This window comes from Pezoporus flaviventris, unplaced genomic scaffold (assembly GCF_033815535.1).
Source record: "Pezoporus flaviventris isolate CSIRO_AGI_PZ_B2104156 unplaced genomic scaffold, CSIRO_AGI_Pfla_v1 ptg000043l, whole genome shotgun sequence".
Lineage (NCBI taxonomy): Eukaryota > Metazoa > Chordata > Aves > Psittaciformes > Psittacidae > Pezoporus > Pezoporus flaviventris.
In genome coordinates this window covers 1,818,610-1,845,467 of record NW_026892591.1, presented here as the reverse complement: position 1 = coordinate 1,845,467, position 26,858 = coordinate 1,818,610, and the positions used below count along the sequence as shown (strand labels likewise).

The 26,858-nt window shown below is 58.0% G+C and overlaps 1 protein-coding gene across 2 annotated transcripts; it reads left to right on the top strand.

The window, feature by feature from the left end:
• Positions 1–7,853: 7,853 nt before the first annotated feature.
• On the top strand, positions 7,854–25,397 carry NRTN (neurturin). Of its 2 annotated transcripts, XM_061466870.1 has the most exons (3): positions 7,854–7,963; positions 22,001–22,259; positions 23,618–25,397. In XM_061466870.1, the coding sequence occupies exons 2-3, from the start codon at positions 22,028–22,030 to the stop codon at positions 24,064–24,066; spliced, it is 681 nt and encodes a 226-aa protein (XP_061322854.1). In that variant the 5' UTR covers positions 7,854–7,963; positions 22,001–22,027; the 3' UTR covers positions 24,067–25,397. The 2 variants fall into 2 exon arrangements, with proteins under 2 accessions (XP_061322854.1, XP_061322853.1); XM_061466869.1 differs by lacking the exon at positions 7,854–7,963 and having other exon boundaries at positions 21,773–22,259.
• Positions 25,398–26,858: the final 1,461 nt, after the last annotated feature.

The window sequence follows — 26,858 nt, the reverse complement described above, 5'->3', positions numbered from 1 at the left end:
CAGAGCTGTGTGTGTTAAATGCCTCGTATCCAGGGGACCTTCCTCCGGTCAGCAGTGATTTGTCCTCTGGAGGGGACCCTTGGGACTCTCGCCTGTCCCTGCTGCAGCGCCAGCGATCCCCATGCGCTGCCGACCATGGCCCAGCAGGAGCAGCGATGGCTCCGAGCTGAGGGGCAGGAGCAGGCTGGAATTGCCCATGCGGCAGCGTTGGGAAGGCTGGCCCAAAGCTGGGGCTCGTGGGCCCTGGGGGAAGGCTCTGCCGGGAGCAGAGGCACGTTCAGGAAGGGAGATAACGGGCTCTGCGCTGTGTGGCCCGGGGGCAGGCTGCTTTGGCTGCGGTCTGCGTGTGGGGAGGTTTAAGCAAATCCATTGCATCTTGCGTGTGTGCAGCCGCTCCCGTGTCCCAGCTAAGGGCAGGCAGCGTCTCCCAGCGCTGCAGATCTGCTTGAAGGGGGGGGAGTTAAATGCGCTGCTAGAGACCTGCCTCCGCTCACTGCCTGTGTGTCCCCTCCAGCCCTTGTTGCAGGGCTGATCCCCACCTCTCCTCACAGTGACACAGCCGGGATGTGGCTCCCAGGCTGGGTTATTCCTGCATCCCGAGGCACGAGGTCCGTCTCCCTGACTGCTTTGCATCTCTTTGGGGCCAAACATCTCTGTGCTTGCAGTGCGAGGCTCTGCTCTAAGCTGATGCTTCCTACCTGTCACCGTAGTACCAATAGCTGCTCCCTGTGCCACTGGCACTGATCCTGCTGCAGGCTGAATTCTGACCCACAGACTCGGAGCCTGTGACTGCAGACAGATCCATAAGACTGAGGGCTGCTGCTCCGAGCTCCCAAAGGGATGTCCTGCTGGGAGCAGAGCCTCCTCCTGCCTGAAGGGATATTACCTAATGCTGACCCCCTGCAGTTCTAGCACCAGGGATGAAGCTCGACCACATCCCTGCGGTCCCGAAGGCTGCGGGTGGCTGGTACCAAAACAAGAACTGTTCCAGCAAGGAGCTGAGCCATTCCTGGTGGCATTAAGAGTTCAGCTTTGACTGCATCCCTGCTCTACCAGGGTGGGTGCTGAAAACCATTTGCTTGTGGTACCCTGAGCTGTGGTGGCCGGTTGGGTCAGTGTCCTGGATGCTAACACAGTGTCTTGGATGCTAACACAGATCCAGGCACCTCTGCCTGCCAGCAGTTGTTTTGGAAGAGACCTGGGGAAGTCAGGCTCTGCTCTGCATCCCACGGATAGTACTCCTTGTACATCAGCGTTTATCCCCTTTCCTTCCCAGCCAAAACACTGCTCCAAGAGCGAGCATCGCTTGCCTCTGAGAAAATGAAGGTGATTTGACTGCGGGGCTTAAATCCGGTGTAAAACGGCCTGGGATCTGACTGCTGATGGGGAACATCTGGTGTGTGACCTTCCTGCCCGAGGAGGTGTGAAATGACTCGGTGGAGGTACCTCTGCAGCAGGCGGGATGCTGTACAGTGGCTGTTACTGTTCCAGAGCAGAGCCCAAGGCAAGGTCCTAGGGACCTATGGGGATTGCTGGGGGCTGCAGCTTGGCCTTGGTGGTCCAGGTTCAGGTGGAAGAAGTGTCTGGGATAGCCGATGGGAGCACTGGTGATGCCACAGAGCTTCTTGCTTCGCCTCTCAACAGCCCTGCTCAGTGACCCACGTGGCTTGTGTCCCCAGTAGCTCCGCATCCCAGCTCCTTCCAAGCATCCCATCTGGACCACGCTATGGGGAGAAGGTGAGCGATCGCTGCCGGCAATCCCTTGTGTCCTTCAGCCCATCGCTGCCCAAACTCACCTCTGGGGACTCGGTTTCTTACGGCTGGAACTTGCTCCTAACCCGACGCGGCGCTCGGAGCAGGGAGGTGGCTCTGGGCAGAGGCAGAGCCGCCGCTCTCCCGCTGCACAGCGCGGGCAGGAGGAAAAGGGGCTCATAAACCCATGCTTCCATTTCCTCCGCCTCATTGCGAAGCAGAGCGCGCTCGTAACTCACGGTGACAGAGGAGGGTTCCCCGAGCACAGACCCCGCTGACAGGCATTTCGGGAACCACTTCCAATTAGGAGGTTCCTGGCTTCTTCCCAACTTTGTGGCCGGGTCAGCTCCATGTGTGTAATTGAGTCCCTGCTGAGCAGCAGGGCTCAGCGTTGCCTTTGCTCACAGGGAAGGTGCAGGACTGGCCCTGACAGCCTGGGGGGGGGGATGCATTTCACACCCAGCACAGGAACCTGCCTCCTACATGGGGCTTTTTTCCCCATTAAAAAGAAAAGAAAAAGAAGATTTTCTGTCGGAAACCACTGGATTTGGGTTTAATACCATGGCGGGGAAGGGTTGGAACAGGATGTTCGTAAGCTGCTTTCCAACCCAAACCGTTCTGTGATTCTAATATAAAATGGTTTTTCAAGGTGGATGCCAAACAAAAGAAAATAGGATTAATCCAGTGTCTCTCTCCCACCTTTCCAGGCTGGTATCCAAGATCCATCCTTAGGCTGGTGTGGCCAGGGGGAGTGCAGGGACTGGCACAACCATCCGTGCCATTGCTCCCAGTCCTATGGGAGGAGCAGGCTGGGCTGGAGCAGGCTCTGCCGCAGTGAGAGCCTGGTTTATGGCAGCAGAGCTGCCCTGGAGCCTTTTTCCCTCCCTGGAGAATTCCAGGAGAAAGTCATTAGTTTGCTGGTTCCTGTTAACTCTGTGTCAGAGTTGCCATGGTTCTCGCCCAGCTCCTTTTCTGGATGGGGAATGGGAGCACTGGGATGGGGAAAGGCACAAGGCACGGCTGCTGCCATCACCTCCAGGTGACAGGGACATGGGGACCCCTACTACAGCATCCCTGGCTGGTCCCTCGCACCGTGGGCAAAGCCAGTGCCCCGCACCCCTGTTCCACCCCTCTTCTCTGATGCATTTTGAGCTGGTTCACACCATTTTGCCACAGGCCCCACATTTTCTTCTCTATCTTTTCCCAGGCAGGACTCCGGGTGTCCTGAGCTGAAGTTTCATGGCCCATTAGGATAAGGGAATGATGGCCCCATGGGCCGGGTTCACCGCTCCGGGCTGTGGGGCAGCCAGGAGTGAATTCAGAGCCAGGCTGCAGGATGGGGTCACTTGGGATGCACCTCCTGGAGGTGCTGGGATGCTGGGACCCACATTCCTGGTTGTTGCTGCTCTGGGGCTGCCTGTCCCAGGGCACCATCACTGCAGAGCCAAGGGGGTGTTTGCTGCACTCAGAGGGTCTGTTCTCATCATCCACGATCTGTGGTCCATGGGGCAGCCCCGACCCCCCCCCCCCCCCCCCCGCCCCCCTGGCCCTGCTCAGCACCCTCCTTAATCCATTCTGCAGCCGGTTTTGATGAAAAACATCCCACAAAAAGGCAATGAACAGTCACCGAGCAGCACCGCAGCCTCCTCTAATGGTATTTGCTTTGTGGTTTTGGTTTGGAATATCCTTCTCTTAAATGAAGAAAGAAGTTCCCCTCTTGGACTGAAACGATTTGCCTTTATCCCTTCATTTTCTTGCCTTCCTAAATGCTTCCTGGGGCTCCATAGGAGTCTTAAATGGGCCTCTTTAACCTGTTTCCTTCCTGACATCTTCTGCACTGTCCTTTGCTTGTGCATCCGCACCCTCAATTCCCGCATGGGGACTGGGTTTTACAATGCCCAGCTCATCTCAATGAGGGTGTTTGCACTGAGCACTGCCATCAGCAAGGATTTGTCCCATCTCAAGCTGGGTCATGACATTTACGATCACCAGGACCTCAACCAGGTGGAATCTCACACTCACATCCTCCAGGGTAGGTGTTTTATCCAGCGCAATGTATAGGAGCCAGCTCTAGGCGCGCTCCTTCCCCGGCCCGTTCCAGCTCCTTCCAGTATGGTTGTATTTTATCTGTGGAGCTCTGTAAGGATTTTGTTCCGTCATCCTGGAATTTTTATGACTCCTTTGTGTGTATATAATGTGATTGCCCTGGAACAGAGAGAAATTAATCACTGCTCCTTTGTTAGCTTTCAGGAATTTTTCATGTCTACGTGTCTGTTCATCTGTCATGTCCAAATGTGGGGTCCATGGGCTATTTGACATTTAAAATGACTTAATTGCTTAGCTATCCCCCCTCAGTGTTTATGGACACTTGTTCAGAGGGGATTTGGGATGTGACATTATGTACCACGTATTTTCGGGCTGGTTCCAATATCTCACTCCATCCCAGGGGTTCACAACATCTCTTCTCGATACAGATCGTGCCCATGAACTCCATCCTTTCCCAACAGGTTGATGGGGCGAGTGAGAGGTAACATGCACCTGCACATCCCTCCCTGGCTCAATCGATGTGGGAATCTAAGGCCATTGCTGGCTCTGTGTAAGGAAGATGTCGGAGATGTCATTGCACATTGTCTGCACCCAAGCAACTCCAACTGGGAGCCGGAAGCTCCCAGTTACCCTCTGGATCCCCGAGCCTCGTGGCTGGAGGCAGAAGATGCTGGTACCAACCCTGTCAGATCCCACCAGGCGAGGTGTGGGGACAGGCTGACATTTGGGCTCTGAGCGAGCGCCGCAGGGTGGAAGCTGCACATCCCAAACCATATTACACACGTCATTAGGAAAATGTTAGTTACAAGGAAAGATGTAAATTGCAGCAGGCTGTGCTCCCGGAGCGCTCGACAACGCCGTGTGCCTCCGCTGCGGCTCTCTAATGGCCTCGACGCTTTCTTGGGCACGTTTGCTCCTGCTCCATTGAGGCTGGTTTGCATTAAGCTGTTTGTTTAGCAGCTACTAGGGGTTTGGCAGGAGAGCTGCTGCCTTCTGCGGGCTGTAGAGCAGGAGGGTGTCATGCAACGTTGCTCTGCACAGCAGGCAGGCACGGCAAGGTGAGCCCTCCTCCCCTTCAGAGGCACCATCGCTCTGCTCGCCCCATACCATCGCACAGCACCCAGGTTCGTTGTGGCAGGGCCATAGGGACCGGGACATCCATGGGTCAGGATCGAGAGGCCACTCCTGGGAAGGTTTCCTGATGAGCCAAGGTCACCCAGATCCCAGACCCACAGCGGAACCATCCAGACCCGACGTGCTCTAAAGGAAACAGTCCCAGCATATTAATACTTGCAAAAACAAACACTAGGAAGGCAGGAGAAGGAACAAGCCATTAAGGGAGCATTAAGTGTCCCAGTCCCTCCATTTCTTATATGCCTCCCTGAATGCCCTGTGCCAACAGCATCCTCTGTAAATGGCTTCAGTGGTGCCCTAGGGCTGATGGAGGAGAGGCTGAGGAACCATGAATTCATAGAATCCCAGCTTGGTTTGGGTTGGAAGGGACCTTAAAGCTCAGCCAGTGCCAACCCCTGCCATGGGCAGGGACACCTTCCACTAGAGCAGCTTGCTTCAAGCCCCATCCAACCTGGCTGCGCTGGGGACCAGCCACAGCGGTGACATGTGCCTGCTCCGTGCTCTGCTCAGCCACCCCTGCCTCTGGGGGCCATCAGCATCCCAAGCTGGGAGATGAAGGCCTTTGTGCAACACTATCCCCCCAGATCTGCGCTGGGATGTGGCCTGAAAATGCCCTCGAGCCCCAGTCCTGCAAGAGGGGTCCTGGAGACACACAGCTGGATGAAAGCAGACACATCTGGGTTGTATTCCCGCTTGGCTCCAGCCCTGGCTGGGCTCCTTCCTCCTTGCTCCAGGCTGCTCCGTGCTGCCACCGTGGCCGGAGGGCTTTTGGAGGCAGAGATGGGCTCCCTCCCCTCGGAGGTGCAGAGCCACCCTTGCACCGCAGGTGTTGGGGTGCCCAAAGGATTCCTGTGCTGCCCTTTTCTGGGTTGATGAAATCCAAGCATGGCCATCGTGCTCCCAGCCCTCCCTTGATGCTCGTGCCCAGAGTGCTGGCACTACTCGGTGTGCTGGTGCCCTCCTCGAGCCCCAGAGCTGCCCCAAGGGATGGGGCTGGCTGTTCCCCCTGCTCTGCTCCGGTGTGGGTCAGACCCTCCACCCCCAGCACGGCACCCAGCTTGGCTTCAACGTGCCCCTCTCCCCCGTGTCATTCACCTCCCTCTTTGTCTTCCCCTCTTCCACAGATACCCGTATAAACAGGATTTCTCGGCGCACTTTTCCAGTTGGAACCGTTCTATTTTGGGCCTTTTCTTTGTTTGTTTGTTTGCTCGGTGACATCTGTGATGGTTTCCAGCGCAGCCGAAGCCTCTGCAGCCTCAGTGAGGTGCCTGGGGTGCCCCAGCCGGGATGCACGTGCCTCTCCCCCCCCCGGCACACGCCGCCTGCCCTGACCTGCACCCCTCCGGCTTACACAACGCAGACGGAAACAGGGATCACGTTGCTTCCAAACCTGCCTCCAAACCAGCCCGGTGCTGCTTTGGGGGAGCAGCAGAAGGGGAGGCTTGCAGTGAAACGCTCCCATGCGATGAAAGGAAATCATCAAGCCGAGCTTTGCGGCCCTGTCTGTCTGCACCTACTGGCAGTTTCCCACATCAAAAAGCTTCTCCCAGCTCTAAACCTGGGGCTGCAGCACCCGCCGGTGCTTGGAAAGGGGCTACAAGGGTAGGGGCTGTCTGTACCCACAAACTGGCTGTAAACTCTGAAGACTAATGATGTCAGGGCATAGAGCGGCAGGAACTGTCTTGTTTCTAACCAAGGAGCAGTGATACTTTGCATTGAATTCTGTAAACTGAGACATCTTCCTGTGCTCATCCTGAGGTGAGTGCCTTTACCCACCCACAAGGAGCAGAGGGACCAGCTGCAAGGTGAGGATGTGGGGATGAATGAGGCTGGGGAAGGGTTTGCCCCATTAGGAGATGAAGCAGGGGGTGTCCCTGGCTCTTCTCAACCATCCCTACCAAGGCTTGGATTGATTTATTTATTATTGCCCTATTACAGCATCCATCAGCTGGATTGGGGCCAGGATCAAGGAGCTGGAATGTTTGTCACCTTGGTCCATCATTGTCCCCAGCCCTGCAGGGATCCGTGACATGTTTATGTGAGACAATATCCCTTCTGGATGTTTCTTTCTTTTCTGCAAACCAAGAAGTTGCCAGAGAAAAGAAACCTTTGGGATGAGATAAAGCGATGCAATTGCAACCCAAAGTACTTTGCATAGGGAGAACGTTACTTAATAACCGGGAAAGTGCAATTTAATGAGAATCTTTAGGGGAATGGGACGCGCTCCGGGGATTTTTAGCTCCGACCAACATAAACCTCAGAGTTTCACTGTACCTGGATGCACCTTTTTTGGCTGGGACTCCCCCAGAGCGGGAGCCGCGTGTGCAGCGGGTGCGAATCCAACGCTACAATTCGGTTCTCCTACAGCAAACAAACCCATCCCTTGTGTCCGGACAACGCGCTCCGCTTTGCTCAGCCTGCCCCGGCCGGCGCGGATCCCCCGCCGGTGCCGGCGATGCTGCCGTGGGACCGGGGGCAGCACCGAGGGCAGCGGGCAGAGAGCGGAGGGGATGCGGGGGACAGCGCCGAGGCTCTGGGGCAGGGCCGGGAGCTCCGGGGCAGAACCGGGGGCTCCGGGGCAGAATCGGGGGCTCCGGGGCAGGACCGGGGGCTCCGGGGCAGGACCGTGGCTGTGGCCGCGCCCGGGCGGGCCGGGAGGGGCCGGGCAAACCCCATCGGCTCCGCTGCGAGACGCGACCGGTGCCTCCGCAGGGGGAGCTGCGGGTCCGGGAGGGCTTTGGGACGGCACCGGCACCGGCAGCGGAGCGCAGCCCGGCTCGGGACCGGGCGGAGGCGGGCCCGGGCGGGGCGGGGGAACCGGCGGGCTCCAAACCCGCCCCTCGCCGAGGGGAGGAGGCGGTGGCCGAGCCCCCCCCCGCGCTGAGCCGCTCCGCGCCGTGCTCCAGCCGAGCCGAGCCAGCCCCGAGCCGCTCCGCCGCTCGCCCATGGCGGTCCCCGGCCCCACGCGTGTCGTGGCCCCGGCCCCGTCCCGGAGCCGCCGCTGAGCGCTGCGCACCGGCCCGGCGTCCAGGTAAGCGCCGCGGGCGGCCCCGGGCACCTGCGGGACTGATCCTGCCCCTCGCCCGGCGCTGCGGGGCCGGCGGGGTCCCGGCCGAGCCTCTTCCCCCCGTACCCCGGAGGGGCTTCACCGCCGTTTGTTTCCCCCCACCCGGGGCCGCGCGTCCCGTCCGAGCGCGGTGCGGTTGGATGGTGCGGCCCGCAGAAGGGGCCGAACCGGGTCCTTCGGGCGGCCGCGGCACGGTGCGGACGGGGGGGAGCAGGATCGGGCCCCGCCGCTCATCGCTCATCTCCCGCTCGGCGTCGGGGCGGCCGTTGCGGCTGCCGGAGGAGTTGGGTTCATACTTGGAGAGCGTCCCGCCAGGCAGGAGCACAAACACGGCGAGGGACGGCTCCGGGTGCAGTTTGTTCCCTGGGGGGGAGCGTGTCTGTCTAAATATTAGTTTAAGAAACGGAAGGATCTGCGGCATCTGCAACCCCGTCACCTCCTCCCGGCTCCAGCCGCCGGCTCTCGGCCACCGCCGAGCTGAGGTTTCCATCTCCAGCCCTTAGCAGGAGCTGGGAGGCGAAGTTCATCGAGGGAGGGAATTTCCCACTCTTGCTGCGGTCTGCACGGAGGCTTTATAAAAACAACCTAGACCTCGGGTGTCTTTATTGCACATATATGGTAGCTTGTAGCCAGCACTGATTTAAATCCCGTCGTTGCTTCGGGAGCCAATCCACAATTAGGCGCTGGGTCGAGGGCACAGTTCATCACGGGAGGAGAAGGGGCTGGCGGCTGGTGGAAGCGGTGTGGGAGTCCTGGGCGAGTGCTGCAGTCCTGGGGCTGAAGCCAGGATCGTGTGTGGATCCCAGATTCAGGCTCTCAGGGTCGTGGGTGCTCCTAGATCTAGCAGCAGAAGCGGACGGGGTGCTGCATGGAGCAGGCAGGGAAGAGGGGGGCTCTGTGCAAGGTTTTAGGAGGTTGAGTTCTTGGGTTTGGGTTTTGAGCTGCTGGTTTTAAGCGGGCCTTTGGTCCAGACCCATTGCAGCCCTGACTCCGGGTTGCAAAGCAGAGCTGGTGATGCTGTGCCCGAGATTTGCATCCTCAGTGTCACCCCATGGCGGCAGCTGTGGGGCCTGTCCTGCTCCTCCAGCTCCAGCAGGTCCAGGGCTCGGCTTAGGGTGAGGAGAAATGAGATTTCCCTGTTTCTACAACTCGACTTTTACACAGTGCTGGTCCTCGGAGCTCTCGCTCAGTCCTGGTCCAGCTCCTGCGCTGCCAGGAGGAAGGAGCAGAGAAGGCGCAGCGCATCCCAATGCAGCTGCAGCGCCCAGGGAACGCCGAGCTGTCCGTCCCTCCTGCTTTGCAATCAGTCTGTGTGTGGTTGCAGCTACTTTGCAGCAGGATGCGGCACCAGAGCCAGGCTTCTCCTGGGCTGCACAGCCACAGGGTTTACCAGGGCAAGGAGAGACCCAGCACCTTCCAGGCCTCTCAGCATCCAGCCCCTAGGCTGGAAATAAGAGGAGCTGGTCCATTCTGCTGTGACACAGCGTGGGGGGGGGGGGGATGCAGGTGCTGGCACTGCTCCGGTGTCCCTTCTCCCTGGGTACCCCGGGGTGCTGGTGCTGAGGGCTGGGTGGTGCTGAGCGCTGGAGCAGCCCAGGCTGTGCTGCACTGGGTGCCCTCCCACGGTGCAGATGTGAATCACAGCTCTGCTTTGCCATCACCTTGCCCTCCAAGCCCTCCTTGGGCTGCTCTCCTGTGGCTCTCCCTGGCCCACGGGCTCCAGGGTGCACTTTTAAGGTTGTTTTCCACCTTTGGGTGCATTATGCGCTTTCTGAGGCCAAGTACCTCTCGTGCTGCCCTAAGCACAGTGTAGGCCAGAGCAGGCATCTCATCACTGTCCCCGAGGTGCTCAGCACATGGACAAGCAGCTTCCTACCCAGGAAAACCCCATCCCATACTGTGGCCATGCAGGGGTGGGCTTGAGAGGGACACGAAGAGCCATCAGCTGCCTGTTGATGTCAGCCCCTGCCTGTGGAGCATCTCACAGCGGGGCTGAGCCTTGGCATAGAGGGAGATGCTGAGAAGAGGGAGGGTCCTGGGGCCCTGTGTGGGTGCTGGTGCAGGGGATGCGGTTGTGCAGCTCAGGGCTGGTGCTTGTTTTACTGCTGTGGGTTGTTCTTTTCCTTGGTGACACTTAAACAGGGGCTGTTTGGGTTGGATGTAAGGCAGAAGCTCTGCCCTGGGAGGGTGCTGAGGTGCTGGCACAGGGTGCCCAGAGAAGCTGTGGCTGCCCCATCCCTGGCAGTGTTCAAGGCCAGGTTGGACACAGGGGCTTGGAGCAAGCTGCTCCAGTGGAAGGGGTCCCTGCCTGTGTCAGGGGTTGGAGCTGGAGGAGCTTTAAGGTCCCTTCAACCCAGACCATGATTCTGTGATTGCTGGTCTAAGCTAAAGCACACGTGCACAGTCCTGCTTCCAGAGCCCTTGCTAAGCCCATTGGGGGCAGCAGGATGTGCTCCCCCTCTGGCATGAGGAGGGGGCAAGGAGCTGGGTACCAGTCTGTTCTTCCACTACCACCATGCCAGGGATCACTTGGAATCCCTGGAGTGCTGCTGCAGCGATGCAGCCATGGGGCTGGTCCCTCGGTCAGGGTGAGCCGTCTGCTCCGGATGGACTGGAGAAATCCCACCCAACCCAGCTCTTCCTGGGATTTGCCCTATTATTTCCCCAGTAAACTTAAAGGAGAGGAAGAGAAACCCAAACTGGTTGTGCCAGGCGTGGTGCAGAGGTGTTCTCACGTGAAGGAGCGTCCCAAGAGCTTCATTCCTAAATGAAGCAACTCCCTGAGCCGTCGCCCTGGGCAGGGAAATGCCACGAGCAGTTTCCTTCCCATTGCTTTTTCCCCATGAAACCCAAACCGGGCTCACTTTGTAACTCGACATCCAAAGAGCTAAATTGAAACAATCTCTTTGCCACCGCCTCGGTGTGGGATGATGAGGAGGAACCATTTCCTTGTGCCGCCGCGTCACTGCGTGCCGGTCCCCTCATCAGCCATGTCGGTCACATCGGCCCTGCTTTCCTGGAGGGTTTTGATTCGGATGGAACCACATTCTGTTCTGATTCCAGCAGGAAAGGTTTCCTTTGAACTTGGTCCAAACCGAGCATGTAAGGGGATGGATGGAGGCTGCCAGGAGGGAGGCAGGGCTGAGGGGCCGACATCCCCACGCAGCACATGGCCCAGGAGGGGAAGTTCCTCCTTTAGCATCACTCCCAGGCTGCAATAATCCAAAGCAGGAGTTGCATTTGTCTCTGTTTCAGCAGCTTTTCTCGCAGCTAAATCCCATAGAATCATGGAATGGTTTGGGTGGGAAGGGGCCTCCAAAGCTCACCCAGTCCAAACCCCCTGCAATGAGCAGGGACATCTTTAGACCAGGTTGCCCAGAACCGCATCCAGCCTGGCCTGGAATGCCTGGAGGGATGGAGCATCCACCACCTCTAGATCTTGGATGTGCCATCCGTGAGCTTTCCTGAGTGCTGAGCAGGGTCCAGGCTGTAGGAGGGCTCTGGGCTTTAGGGAGCCCTTTGATTTGCCCTTGGTCTGTGTTTTCCCAGCCTGCAGCAGAGGGGTGAGCTGCTGTAAGCCCACCCTAGTCCTTCCCAAGGTGAAAAATGGGTCCCAAATGAAGGGCAGGTTTCAAAGCCCATTTAAAACAAGCAAATAGGTGAGGATTTGGGGGGTGCACGCAGCAAACAGCCATCACTGGGGGCTTTGGGGGGGGGGGTGGGAAGGGCTGGCCATGGGTTTCTGCATGGCTTGCGGTGGTCCTTTTGCTTTTAATCCTGTTGGGTTTGGCTGCCACGCTCCCTGAATGCATGGGGTGCATTTACTGCTGCTCTTGTTGCTCCCTGACCCTCCCTAATCAAACAAGGGGCTGTTGGGCCTGGGGGAGGCAGAGGACCTCTTGGCCCCATAGAATGGGGCAGAGCCCCCAGTGTTGCTGCCCTGGGCAGCCTCACACCGTGCTCCTGGAGCAGAGCAGAGGCAGCTTGTCCCTGTGCCACAGGGCTGCAAACCACCTCCAGAATCTTTGGAGTCCAGCCCAGAGGTTGTGGTCCATGGGCAGCTCCTGTGCTGGGAGGAACAGGCAGGGGATGGCCCCAGCAAGGTGCTGGAGTGGCCTTTTGGGGTTTCCCCTCTCTGCTGCCTTCCCCAGGGCAGGCAGGGATGCTGTGCCCTTGGGCCAAAGCCAGCCGAAGCCTTGGGTACGAACCGGAGCATCTTCTGGGTGCCCCAGGGAAGAGGCTCGCCTCCCGTTTCGCAGGGCAGCTGCTCTCTGAAGTGGTGCTGGTTGTTTAAGAGCACATTCTTGAGGCTTAGCAGCTCCATGGAGCCGTCTGGGAGCGACGGTGCCAGCGGCAGAGCCGCCGCACGTGGCGGGAGGATGCAGGAGGCGGCTGCTGGCAGTGATGCTCTGCAGGGCAGGGCTGGGGATGGAGGCATTGCCCCATGGCCCCGAACGAGGGGACACAGGAGCCTGTTTAGTGCCTGAGAGAGGTTTCCTGGGGGGGAAAGGAGAGGCTGGAAGGATTCAGCCAGGATTTGGGTGGCGAGAGCCATCCGCTCGGAATGGACAGAGCATGGGCATGAGGGGCTGTGCCCTGGAAAAGCATCGCTTGTGGTGTCATGGAACGGTTTGGGTTGGAAGGGAACTTAAAGCTCCTCCAGTTCCAACCCCTGCCACAGGCAGGGACACCTTCCACTAGAGCAGGATGCTCCAAGCCCCGTCCAACCTGGCCTTGGTAGGATCTGCATGGCAGAGGACTGGTGGGAGAAGGGTCTGGCCCCTGCCTGTCTCCAAGAGCAGATTCCAGAACAATTGATCTTCTCCGTCCGAAAATGCCAGCTCAGAAGGTGCAGCAGGACGGGCTGCGTGTGCCATGGTGATGGAGGAGAGGTGGCATCGCTGTGCCAGGGCTCCCTGATGGGCTGGGGACACTGGGAGGGTGTGAGGGGTTGTCCCAGCCTGGTGATGGGCAGGGACAGGGACCTGGCTGCTGATGCCAGCCCCTGCACAAGAGCTGTGTGGCTGCAAACAGTGTTTTACAGCAGCACGGAGAGCACCACGGCATCGGCTCAGGGTGGGATAAATGATCCCAGTCTCTCATCCATAAGCCCGATCGGATCTGAGCTGGAGCCATAGGAGATGGCAGCGGGATGGGAAGGTCAGTGTCACCGCAGCCCTCCTGCACACCAGCACCCTGGTTGTGATCAGACGGCAAAGCTTTGCTGATTTGGAAGCTGTGTGGCTCTTCCATGTGGAAAGCCTCTGGTCCCTGAGGGCATCCCAAGCAGGTTGGATGGGAAAGCTCAGGGAATGTGTCCATCGGTGTGATGCTGCACCACCGTATCAGCATCTCTGCACACAAAGGTGCAGGTGATGCTGACCTGCTGCCTCCAGCAATTCCCATCATCTCCAGCCCTCTTTAACCCAAGTATCTCCCAGTTTGGAACTTTTTCCACCCAAAATCTCCATTCCCAGCCCATCTCTGTAGCTGTCTCAGGAGGAATTCCTCATCTGCTCACTCTGGAGCAGCACTAAGTGGTTCAAGATGTCGGCAGTTGCTGCTGGAGTCGGACAGTAAATGCTAAATGGGATATTAGTCTGTGCACCGTCCAAATCCCACTGGAAGGGTTTAGTGCAAATTGGATTTGCAAACATCTCTTGGGTCTCTCTGCCCTTAGAAAAGCGCTGTAATCCCCGGCGGGCGCCTTGACAAGCCAGCTCCTTCTGTGCAAGTGGAATTAAAGACATAGAGAGAGGGGAGAATGGAGTGAAGATAGGGAGGAATTCCCACTGCTGGGCTGGAGGTGGCATCGGCATCACCGGCGCTTCTTGGTCGGGATCCTGTTGAGGGATGCGGATGGATCCTGTTGAGGGATGAGGATGGATCCTGTTGAGGAATGAAGATGGATCCTGTTAGGGGATGCAGATGGATCCTGTTGAGGGATGTGGATGGATCCTGTTGAGGGATGAAGATGGATCCTGTTGAGGGATGAGGATGGATCCTCTTGGGGAATGAGGATGGATCCTGTTGAGGGATGCGGATGGATCCTGTTGAGGGATGTGAATGGATCCTCTTGGGCAATGAGGATGGATCCTGTTGGGGGATGCAGATGGATCCTGTTGAGGGATGTGGATGGATCCTGTTGAGGGATGTGGATGGATCCTGTTGGGGGATGTGGATGGATCCTGTTGGGGGATGCAGATGGATCCTGTTGAGGGATGTGGATGGATCCTGTTGGGGGATGTGGATGGATCCTGTTGAGGGATGAGGATGGATCCTCTTGGGGAATGAGGATGGATCCTGTTGGGGGATGCAGATGGATCCAGCTGAGGGATGTGGATGGATCCTGTTGAGGGATGCGGATGGATCCTGTTGAGGGATGTGGATGGATCCTGTTGAGGGATGTGGATGGATCCTGTTGAGGGATGCGGAGGGTCCTCATCCCTCATGGAGCATCCAGGGCCAGTAGCTCCCCTGTCTGCCCCTGACATGGCTCGTTTCTGGCTCAACCTGGCCTGCTGGCAGGGATGCTGGATTAGGGCAGGATCTGTTTCTTTAGGGATGAGAGCAGGAATGAAAGGACCATGCTAGCCCACATGGAAAAGCGGAGGTGGCCTCTCTGCTCCCACAGGCACCCTGGGAATATAAGGAATTAATACATGGAGCCTTCAAAGGCCATCGTGCTCCCAGGGTGTATTTGCAAAGGGGAAACTGAGGCACACCGCAGCACAGGGACATCCCTTAGGGCGCTGGGGGGGGAATCATGCCGTGATGCCAGCCAAATCCACAAGGAAGGAAACCTACAACCCAGGGAAGGCAAAAGCAGCCCAAGTGAGAGGAGGCGATGCCTTTAGGGCCCCGTCACCCTCCTTCCTCTGTTGTGTTTTCCCTCCTGGCTCCATTGAAGGAGGTTTTGCCCCTGTGGCAGCTCACAGATACCAGCGGTTGTTGAAACCAGCCCAGAGAAGAGCACATCTGGGGCCTGGGCTCCATCTCGCTGCCAAAATGAAAGCTTTCAGCCCTGTTTCCCGAGGCACTGGGGTTGTCCAAACAAGCCACGGTAATTGGTTTCCTCCAACAAACCGGCCCTTTTTGGCATCGTGCAGTGATTTAGTGCACGGGGGGTGCTTTGTCACCGAGGGAAAACAGGAACTGACATCCAGACATCAGGGTTTGGCATGAAGGGGGAGCTTAGGGCTGGAGGAGCAGTGCTGGGTAGCACACAATGCGGGCACAGCATCGCCCATGGGTGCCCAGTGCTGATGGGGATCTGCTTGTGGGGTTTTTACGCCCTGGGCTACAAAACCCTCCTGGATTGAATGTGACTTTGAATGATCCACTTGTACTTTCTCTGCCCATCAGCAAACGGGGTTTGGCCGCATCAGTGGGGTTGGGTTTGCCGTTTGTATTCCCTCCTCATTCCCCGTTGCAGCCACGAGCCCTGCTCTGCTCCAGCTGATGTGCTGAGTGATGCCACCTGAAGCGCTTGAGCATCATTTATCTCTAATTACTTATCTCTTATCATAAGGGCGGCTCTTGCTGCTGCTTAGAGCTGACTGAATCAGCTTACAAAGGTGGCTGCGTTGCTGTGGCCTTGCTGCCCTTGCCAGGGTCAGCAGGGACACGCTGGGGCCGGGAGCTGGGTCCATACCACGCGTGTACAGCCTGATTTAAACACTGCGGCTGATTCTTAGCAAGGAAGAGGAATAAAGATCCCCCAAATCACTGGGGCTGCCCCATCCCTGGCAGTGCTCAAGGCCAGGTTGGACACAGGGGCTTGGAGCAAGTGGAAGGGGTCCCTGCCCGTGGAACTGGGTGGGCTTTAAGGTCCCTTCCAACCCAACCCATTTGTGATTCTATGGCACTTTGATGGTTTAAATGATTGTTTGTGCAGCCCTGGGGGTGCTGGTTATGTCCTGGTGTCCTCAGACCCCCGTGCAGGCACCTCCCTGTGTCCCCGAGCGCTGCAGTGAGAGTCGTGCTGCATTTAAACTGCTTTCTCCTTGTCCTTTGCTGCTCATTGACATTGCAGCTGCGTTTCTGCCTCTGCCCTGCCCCGGCGAGCCACGGAGCGAGCAGCAGGGATGGGAGACGAGGACATCATCATCTTTATGTGTCCTCAAGGGGATCAGCTGAACCCAGCCAGCGCTGAGCTGGTCCAAGCGCGGGCACCCGCAGCACTCGGGGCTGCGTCTGCAGCAGGATTCATCCCATGGGAGCTCCCTCCATCTTCCCTGTTCATTAATGACATGAAAGCCCAGGCAGGGGCTCAGGGGAAGGAATCCAAGGAGCTGGTGCTGCTTCCTAGAGCATGGATGCACCCCATGGGGCCGATGGCCTCCCCACAGCCCCGTGCCAGGGCACGCGCTGGATGGTGAGAGCAGGAGCCCCATGGGAGGGACAGGAGATGGTGACAGCGGTCGACACCATCCTGGCATCCGGCCTGTGAGGGGTCCAGCCCCAGTATGGGTCTGGGGATGGGGTTCCTGGACTGGGGGCACTGGGATGGTGCCAGGTGATTTACAGGGTGTTGGTGATGGGTTTTTTAACCTGGTGAGTTTCGCCTCTCCCTCCCATCCAGCCAGGGCATCTCTGTGCAGGAGGATGCTGTCCCTTGCCATGCAGGGGTGGTCCTTCAAAGTGCCCCCTGGCCATGGCACAAATCAGGTTTTCATCCCCCTGTGCTCCATCTCCTCCTGGAAGAGCTCCCAAAGCCTCTCGGTTCCTGTTGGCACCGGGAGCATGGGGTATGGAATATGGGACACAGGAAAGGGCATCTCCTCCTTGGCACTGGGCACTGGCCATGCTGTGGGGGCTGCCGGGGGTCTCGTGCCTGCTCACTCCCAGCTCTCCAGCCCATGGGGAGGAGATGATGCCCTCCAGTGAGGCACATCCCCAGAGGTGCCTTGGGATGTGGGATGAGTTGAGGTACCTGAAATCCCTGCCACCTCCCGGTGCCATCTCCCTTTGAGCTGCTTTAACTCTCTGGAGCCTGAAATGGGGACAATAGTGGGGTATGGACGGGGGCTGCTCCATCTGATGGGGGCTCTGCAGCTCCGGAGCTCACGTTGGCATGCAGCATTCCGGCTGTGGCAAAGCCCCCAAATCTGATGTCTCTCCTCATTTCCCTCGTGGTGCTGGGGCTGTGCTTTGGTTCTGGGGGGGGGGTCCTCCCCCCTAAAGCTGTTTGCAGGGCTGTAAACCCAATGCGCCGTAATTCAGCCCCAATGTAAATGTCATGTCAGCGTGGGAACGGCGCAGCTTCCCGGGGGTTGGCGTGTCAGCCGAGGGGCTCCCCGCATCCCGGGAATGCGGATGCTCCCCCCCACCCCACCATGGCCCCTTCTCCCCCTCCGCCATCCCATGGGGCCGGGAGCGGCTCCGTTTCCTCACCGGGATGGGGTTCGGTGGTCACCCCAAGAGGAATTCCCAGGGGATCCAGGCTGTGGCCGTGGCCCAGGGATCGGGGTCTGGCTTGTTTGTGGTGGGCTCTTTCGGGAGGGGACCGGGGCTGCGGGAAGAGCTTTGGAGTTTCTCATCGTGGGCTGGTTTTCACTTAGGCAAAGCAGAACCATGTGTCCCGTGCGCGGCTCTGGTTTTGCTTATGGGGGAGCGGGAAGAGCTGGGGAGGGGAAGAAGGAAGGGCAGGGATGAGCAGGGCTGTGGGATGTGGGATGTGCCATTGGCCATCAGTGCCTTTGGCGTGCAAAGCACGGGGCTGTGGGAGAGCAGCCAGCGGGGACCCGGCTGCTGCTGCCCTGTGTCGCCAGCCAAGGGAACGCCTGCACTGGGATTGCGGCTCTGAGTGCCCCAGGAATCACCCCTGGAGCAGAGCTGGAGAGGGAAACCTCAATTCAACTCAGACCCGGCTCTGGGGCTGCTTTTCCCTTTCAGCACTCCCCACTTTGGGGCCAGTTTTGCCATTTTGGGGCTGGTTTGACCCCGGGGCATCCCGCTGCAGGCTCTGGTACCCGCGGTGCAGCATCCACCCTGGTTGGGGGCGTCAAACACACTGATGCTCTTTGGGGGGCTCAACTCCCACCAGAGCATGTCAGGAGCTTGCAATGAGCCCTGCTTGGGTACTTTCCACCATCCCTGTCCCCTCCGACCATCCTCGGAGCAGGCTTTGAGCTGGAGGAGCCACTTTGCAGCAGCCTCTGGAGCTGCTTGCCCAAGAGCCTGGATGGAAATTGTTTAATTCCAGCGGGATGAGTCATGAGGAGCCGGGATTTCAAAGCAGCTTGGCTCCCATGTAAGGCACTCAAATAAACAGTGTGTGGCAGGTGGAAGCTCTCTCTGATGTCCCGTCAAGGCCTTCGTCTTTCCAAGTGCTTTTGTGGTGCCAAAAAGCCCTCGGCCACTCCATGGCCTCCTCCATTCTTGCACAGCGTGGCTGAGACCAAGTGCTTGAAGGTAATAAATCAGTGCCCGGAAGCATGAATCTGCTGCAAATTTATGGCACACTTACTTAGGATATAATGTCTTTTGGGTTCTCTTGGTCCCTGGGCTTTGATGCATCAGGGCTGAGGGTTTTCACGTCTCCTCCTTCTCCCCCCAAGCAAGAAGGGTACGAAAGGGAAATCTCTGCTTTCCCCTCGTCATCCCATGACTCAAGGAGTTGAGGCTTCAAGTCAGTGCATACTGGGAGCAAATCCTGCTTGTAGCATGAGGAATGGGTTAGAAAAGAGCGATGAGAAAAACTGAGGGTGTGAGCAGTGAGGGAAGTCCGAGAAGCCCAAGATGCTCGGGGTTTGTGAGCAAAGGCAACGCATCCGCAGGGAAGGGGTCCCTGCGTTTGGATTTAGCAGGAAAAAGCAGTGGAAATGCTGGCACTGGAGCGCTGAAGTGAAGAAAACCGGAAACAAGACTGGATTGATCCGAGTTTATTGAATGGGATTCCTGCTGAAGAGTGAGGCTTGGAAGAGTTTCCTTAGGGTGTGGGGTGGATTCGTTGGATCCCTTCGAAAGGAAAGCTGAGAGGGGCATGGAGGGGGCTGCCAAGACAATCAACTTGCTCCCTCCTGACTAAGAGACAGGAATTGGCCGTGCTGCTGTTGGTTCCTTTTCCCTTGGGTTTCCAGTTCTCCAGGACACAGGGTGGTTTCTGCTCTGCTTGGGAAGCAGCGAGCCCTGGGTAGGGATGAGAGCGGGGCAGGTGGTGGAGACTTCAGCCCTTCATGGAGCCAGGGAGAATCCCTGGGTCCATCCCAGGATGTGTTGGCAGCAACCAGTGCCCCATGCCTCGAACCCCCTGTGATCATTTATCATCGCTGGGAGCAGGTTTGAGCTATGTGGAAAGCAGAAAGATGGGAGAGGGCAGCTCCGGCATCATCCCGGCTGAGTCACGGCTCCGATGCCTCTCTTTGTGTGTGTTTTTCCTTTCCCCTTCAGCTCTCACCGCAGGTTGGCACACGTGGTCTGAGGCTTTTTAGAGCAAGAGAAACCAAAGGCAAAGCCTGGAATGTTGGGAGTCTTGATATTGTTTTGAGTGCTGGAGCCGGGATTTCAGCCTTTTGAAAGGTCACTGGCGATGGGTGGGGGCCAGGCTGCCTGGCTGCTGGAATAGCAGCCTCTTTTATGGGAGGTGCAGCAGGGCTGACACCGCTCTGCTAACGTTTTATGGGCTTGCAATGAGCCAGAGGCACTTTCTCAGGTGGATGGGTTGAAGGTCGCAGCCCTTCCCTCCCCGGCGCAGCCCTGAGCAGCTCAGGAGGTGCTGATGAAGGTCCAGGCCATGTGTGATCCCATCCTGGTTGTCCACCACGGTATTCACCTCCCAGAACGCCCAAACATCCGCTGCCAAAAGCTGCTTGTCCTCCCATCCAGCAGCACTGCGAGCGGGTCCCTTCCCACCGCCCAAACCCCTGCATCTGCATCACCCGGGGCTGCTGGTCCTTCTCTCGTCCTTCATTCCTGAGCTGTCACCAGGTCCCCAAGAGCAAACTGCAGCTTCCTCAGGCCTTTCCCTTTTGGCACCCATCCCCTCTGCCTTGCTGGGAGCCGTTTGATGCTGGTGAGCGTTTTCAGTGCCTTTTCCCCGCTCCTGCTCTAATCTCAGAGGAGAAATCTGAATTTAAGGCACCCAATTCATAGAATCCCAGAACCCCGGACTGGTTTGGGTTGAAGGGACCTTAAAGCTCCTCCAGCTCCAACCCCTGCCACAGCAGGGACCCCTTCCACTGGAGCAGCTTGCTCCAAGCCCCTGTGTCCAACCTGGCCTTGAACACTGCCAGGGATGGGGCAGCCACAGCTTCTCTGGGCACCCTGTGCCAGCGCCTCAGCACCCTCACAGGGAAGAGCTTCTGCCTCAGAGCTCATCTCATTACAATGATGGACGTAGGTACCAACACACCCAGCGCCTCCATCACCCCCCTCGCACCTTCTGGATGGGGCAGCCAGCTCCTCCTTGGCTCTGCAGGAGGAGACAGGGATGGGAGCATCCCAGCCCCATTCCTGGTGCTCCCGATGCTTCCCACGAGCCGGCTGCAGGCTCTGACCTGGTGCTGCCGGTGCTTATCTCCTCCAGCTCCGCCGCCGTGTTCCCGTCGGGATCGCATGGTCTGAGCTCCTTATATGGTGAAACTATTCTTTTCCCAGCTTGGCATTGTTTATAGTTGAAAATATTTAGGCTCTGGCTGGGTTCTACAATTACCTTGCAACCTACAGGGCAGATAATCACTGTTAGCTAATGTGCAATTAGCTGCATCCTGTCAAAGAAAGGCTTGCTGGCAAGGAGGCGGCGTTCCCAGCCCTCCTTGTGTTCTTCAAGAGCAGGAACCTGTCAGATCCCATTTGGAAATAAACATTTTTTTTCCCCTGTTGGTAAATTCTGTTTGGCAAAAAATTGCTGAACCGGGGCCGCTTTTTGTGGTTTTCTTTTCTTTTTTTTTTTTCCCCTGGTGGAAAATTTATTTGAAAAGGGGAAAATGTTTGGAGTTTGTAAGGAGCTGGAATCAAACAAGGGGCCGGGAGGCAGCTGCAAGTCGGTGCAGCTTCCAGAGTGTCTTTGATGGGGATTTAATGCCTGACAGCCCATTGATGGGAGCACCGACCCCATTCCCTGCTGCCCTGCCTGGCTGCAAGGTCAGTTGTAAAATCCCACCAGATCCAACCTGCTTTGGATGGAGGAAATGGAATGGTGCAAGGTAAGGGTGCACTTTGCCTGTGAGGGGAATGCCAGTGGGGTTCCTTTATGCTTTGAGAAACCAGGCTGGGCTGCACTGGATGTTCTGCATGGCTGAGGTCCCACCAGAAGCCTTGCAGCCGTGCTGGGATGCTCCAGGCATCCCATTCACTTCTTCCTGAGGTTGTCATGATTTTGGCTGGGTTGGATGGAGCTGCCGTGTCCCTGTGCCAGCGGGGAGGGATTTGGGCTCTGGTTGAGCATCTGGGTGGGAGGATGGCCGGGACACCAAAGCACATCGGGGCTCTCTGAGGAGGAGGAAGGACGATGGAGCTGGGGCTCCTTACACTGCTCACCACGTCCCAAGGAGGGGATGTACAAGGCAAAGAGGTGTCACGGGCTGGGGTGACTTGAGTTTGCCCGTCCTTTTTCCCTTCCACTGTGATACCAGCCCCTGGTGTGAGGAAACTTGGCTGGAGCCAGGGGAGGTGGATATCATGGAATGATTTGGGTTGGAAGGGACCTTAAAGCTCATCCAGTTCCAACACCTTCCACTAGAGATCAACCTGCCTGGCCAGGCTGTGTGGCGTGGCTGAGGGCACCCCCTTGTCCCTTTGCCACCACTGGCCCCAGGCCACCCTCACCTGCCGTGGCCAATTCCCCCTCTGCAGCACAGCCCTATCTCCATGCCTCAGTTTCCCTACATCAACACTGCTCCAGTCTCAGGAGGGCAGAGGGGATGAGATGGAGCCAAGGGGATGCTGGTGGTCCCATGGGAGATGGTCATCCAGTCCAAGCCGTGGGGATGCGGGGTGGGAAGAGGGGCCGTGGGTGAAGGCCACGTAATAAGGATATTTGTTTTGCCTGTTTTGCAGAGTTTCAATGTTCTGACTTGCTCTAAGATGAAGGTATGGAAGTTTGCAGCCATTGCATCGATGCTCCTCAGTTCCATGTTATCCATTTTAGTTTGTAGAGACATGTTCAACGGAAGCCGGAAATACAGCCCCTTGCCTTCCTCGCCGTCTTCCTCACGGGCATCATCCTCCTCTTCATCCTCCTCCTCCTCCTCGCTGCCGGTGGCTCCCCGGAGATCCCCACGGGCCCTGCAACGCCACAGCTCGCTGCTCGCCCAATGTAAGCTGCTGCACCTCTGCACCAGGGCCACGTCCCTCCTGATCCCACAGCATCCGGCCCCACACTCCCATTGGGACACGCTTCCAGCTCACAATGAAACGCTCCAGAGGGTTTATTCCCTTGGTTTCTTTCCCTGCTCTTGCTTCTGCACACCCCTTTATGCATGGTTAAGGAGGAGCTTGGGATGCAGCGGGGGGTCCTGCGGTGCAGGCGCTGGGCACCAAACCGTGAGCATGCAAACGGCTCATCTTAATGCGAAGAAGCTGCTTTTTTAGCACCAAACGGCTTTTTATTTTCTTTAATTTTTAGGGGATTTCTTTTCTATATTTCTGTGCTATTTTGACACATGCTCCATGTCAAACGGGAGCTGAACACGAGGGGGACGGCTCCGCTCCACGGGGAGGCAGCAGCTTCCCCCCTCGGTGCTGGCAGCCGGCTCAGCATCCCGGCGTGTCTGTTCCCCTTCCAAACCAGAACAACTTCTTTTGGGGCTGAAACGTGGGAATCGATGACAAGTTGTTAAATTACACTTTCCTCCATCCTTCCTGCACCTCCCCCGGCGCTGAGCTGGACCAACCCCAGCTTTAGCGTTTGGATAAAGGGATTTGGATGCTGCCAGCGGTGGCTGGGGACAGTTTGCAAGTTGGGGGATGGAGATCTTCCACCCAGGCCATAGGGAAACACTCTGGCTGATTTTTAGCAAGGAAAAGGAATAAAAGTCCCCAAAATCACTGTGGCTGCCCCATCCCCGGCAGTGTTCAAGGCCAGGTTGGACACAGGGGCTTGGAGCAAGCTGCTCCAGTGGAAGGGGTCCCTGCCCGTGGCAGGGGTTGGAACTGGATGGGCTTTAAGGTCGCTTCCAACCCAAAGCAGTCTGATTCTGTGCTGTGCTGGGAGTGGAAGGGGCTGTCTGGGAGAGCTCCAGGCAGGGGAGGAAACAAGAAAATAAAGCAAGAAAAGGCAAAGGAGAGGAAGGAGTTTGGGGTTTTTCACCCTGGGGCTCCCAAGGCCACGGGGGAGCTCTGGCCTCAGGGTTTGGGGTTTGGGTTTTAAAGCCTTGGGGTGTCTCATGCACACCTCAGGACGGCTGCTGGGAACCAGCACAGGGGACGGGCACTGCCCTGGGGCCCTCCAATGTGGGCAGCATCCACCTGCCCCAGGCCACCCCCATTGAATCCTAGAATGAACCAGGTTGGAAAAGACCTTTAAGAGCATCAAGTCCAACAGTGCCAAGGCTACCACTGCCCCACGGCGCTGAGGGCCTGCGGGGGCTGCCCACGTGCCCTAAGCCACCTCCATCCCATGGAGGAGCTGCAGGGTGGGGGGCACCCCACTGACGCGCACCCCTTCCCTTGCAGACAGCAGCCTGCTGGAGAGCTACACGGAGGGGGAGATCCGGCAGCTGATCGCGGCGCTGGTGGAGCGCTACAGCCAGGCCATGAACTCGGGTGGGCACGAGCTGCCGCTGTTCCCCCGCGCCGGCAGCCGCCGCAAGCGCGCCCGCGCTCGCCACAAACCCTGCGAGCTGAAGGAGCTGGAGGTGAGCGTCAGTGAGCTGGGGCTGGGCTACGAGTCGGACGAGACGGTGCTGTTCCGGTACTGCAGCGGCACCTGCGAGGCGGCCGTGCGCAGCTACGACCTCTCGCTGAAGAGCATGAGGAGCAAGAGGAGGATCAAGAAGGAGAAGGTCCGGGCGCGACCCTGCTGCCGGCCGCTGGCTTACGACGACGACGTCTCCTTCCTGGATGCCTACAACCGCTACTACACCGTCAACGAGCTCTCGGCCAAGGAGTGTGGCTGCGTGTGAAGGGCCGGGGTCTCCTCGTAAGGAACAGGAGGGAGAGGTGATGCCCCGGCCCTGGAACCTCGCTGGTCACCAGGCAGAGGGACCGGGCACAAGGATAAGCCCAGACCTCCCCGTGCGGGAGGAGAGACTGAGCTGCTGGTGCGTCCCTTGGCACCGCACAGGACCAGAGACGTGGCTGGGGGTGCCGGTGGAGGCTGCGGTTGTTGGAGCGGTGATGGGTGCTTGCGGCTGTTGTCCCACCCCATGGCGGTGGCCATGGGGTCCCTGTCAGCCTCCCCGGAGGGTGACGGTGGGTGCACAACACACGCAGGGCATGTTCGACACGTTGAGGTTGTGTTACAGGCAGAGGGGGTGTTGCAGAGCGGGTGTCCCCCTGCCGTGGCAGAGGTGATGGGGCACACTGGGCAGCGTTTGTTCGCACTGGGGTGTTGTGCGGGTGTTGCTGCATATGGCGTGGTGCTGGTGGTGCATGGTGCTGGTCGGGGTGTGCTGCGTGCCCAGTGTGTGTTACGGGGTGCATTAGATGGCTGTATGTGCCCGTGCTGCCCCAGGATGGGGCTGAGCCCTGCAGGTCCCTGCACTCCCAGGGGCAGTTTTGTCACCCCAGGTCCCTGTGTTTGGGGTCAGAGATGCCCTGGCACTGGCTGGTGCTGGGGGGGGAAGGCTCTGGCTCCGCTCCCCACCGATGCCCCCTTCACCATCACCTCCACACCGCAGCCCTGGGCTTTTCTTTTTAAAGCTTACGCTGGTCTGAAGTAACTGGATTAACCTCGAGCCCGGGCAGCTGGGCTGGAGCCCTGCCGCCACCCTGCCGGTGACAGAGCCTCGAGAGGCCACCGGTGCAGGAGCATCCTTGGTTCGGCATCACGCAGAGCCGGACCGGGCTCTCCCGGCTATGGCACGTGAGTATTGCCCATCGGTGGGGCTGGAATCCTGCGGGAGAGGGGGCTCATCCTGGGCTTTGGCTCCGGTTCACATTTACAGCAGTGTCACTCTTGTTTACTCTGCGGAGAAATAAATGAGACCGCAGACTTTGGCGTCCTCGGGGCAGGCTATATTTGCTGCCTGGGATTGATGGGCTTTCTCCCCTTGGCCCTCTTCCCAGAAAAAGCAAATCATAAACAGAAGGAGAATATTGGTGTCATGTCCTGGGCATTAACCAACATGAGGGAAAAGGGCTCTGCTTGCCACCCCCTGATCGCAGCAGTGTCCCAGCTCCTCCACCCGGCTAAATGGGACTCAATGGCCCATCTGCCTCCATCCCGGCGCAGTAGTGATGAGGAGGAGTCCTCATATAGGTGACCACAGCAGCCGAGGGAGCAGAGTGGGGTGGGAGACAGCTCTCCCTGCTACCCCAACCTCTGCAAAGGGCCGGGCTGGTGGGTTTGATCCTGCTTCTTCATCCCAACGCAGCTCTTGGCTGAGCAGAGCCAGGATGTAGTGAGGCAACATAAACAGCATCCTTCAGCAGGGCTGGCCGCGCACCCAGCACCCCTGGGAAAGCAGCCTGTGCTCCCTAACACAGAGTTTTCCTGCTGGGGAAGGGAGAAGGCAGCCACAGGCATGGGGAGCATCCGTGCTGGGGAGCCAACAAGGGCTGGTGATTCTGTACCACGGGGATGCAAACGCTGCTGAGAGCAGACAAGCGTGGTCCATGCCGCAAGGGAGAGTTTGCACCACAGGGCTTGCAGGGAAAGGAAGAAGCTGGCCCAAGGAGCAGTGGGAGAAGGATGGGGACAGCCATTGGCTCGCTATTGGCTTTAACAGAGTAAATGCACCCAAACGTACTAATCCTGACTGCGCTCTCAAGGGCCTGGGTGCTTTCCAGTTCTCACTACTATAAAACTAAAATTAGTTCTGTTGTAGTAGGAAAAAAAACCAAAAGGAGCTAGGGCAATAAAGCAAGGGAAGGTGTTGCAGAAGCAAAGCAGGGCCCGGTGCTGCAGGAGCAGGGTTTGCAGCCCGGCTGCCTGGAGTTTTCTTACCCGGAGCACAGGGAGGTGGCTGGGAGACTTTGGAGCCTTTGCTTGGGGAATGGATTTAGGGTGCCTCGATTTGCAGGGATCAAAGGCAAAGGGATCAGGGACCCAGTGTAAATGCAGCTCGCACCCCAAAGAAAGAGGCACGCTGGGAACTCCCCCAGAGCAATGTGTGTGTTGCAGACCAACACGAGTGGCTCCAATTCATCTATTTTTTCCTCCTTTTCCCTTTCACCCGCCAGCAGCTGAGCACCAGAGGAATAGGGGAAGCGCCTGACATCCGCGGCTGCGCCTGCACGTTTGGGTTTGGGATGCAGCTGGGGTTTGGGATGCAGCTGGGATTTGTAACTGCAAAACTCCCCTGTCCAGGTCTTGGGGTCAGCTGGGGCATCACGGCTGTGGCCAAAGGATGGCTTTTGCTTTGTGTGTCTTCTCTCGTGCATCTCACTGAGGTCCATCCTCCGCGTGGAGCTGCTGCGGCTCCACCGCAGGAGCGCTGCTCATCCCGCGCCGCTTCGCTGCCGCCTGGGCATGGAAATGTGGTTCCAATCGAAAGGCTGATATTTCCCTGATGCTTTCCATTTCTACAGCCCTCTCCGCTGTAATAGGAGCTGGAGCTGTCCGGAAGAATGTCTACAATGCAGAAAGGGCAGCAAAGGACGGAAAATTCCCTGCTCAAAGATGCAACAAAATCGCATCTGGCTCCTTCCTCCGCATCCCATGCGTTATTTAATGTTAATCATAATAAACGGGGTGCAGCATCCGCATGGGGTTGGGTTTAGGTTGGGTTTTTTGCAGCTTGCCTCGGTGTTG

What these genes read in the sequence shown, in the direction of transcription:
- NRTN (XM_061466869.1), top strand. Translation starts at nt 21,884, where the DNA reads ATGCTGGTGGTCCCATGGGAGATGGTCATCCAGTCCAAGCCGTGGGGA. An exon ending in CAGCTCGCTGCTCGCCCAAT is followed by an intron (nt 22,260 to 23,617) that starts GTAAGCTGCTGC and finishes CTTCCCTTGCAG; the next exon opens with ACAGCAGCCTGCTGGAGAGC.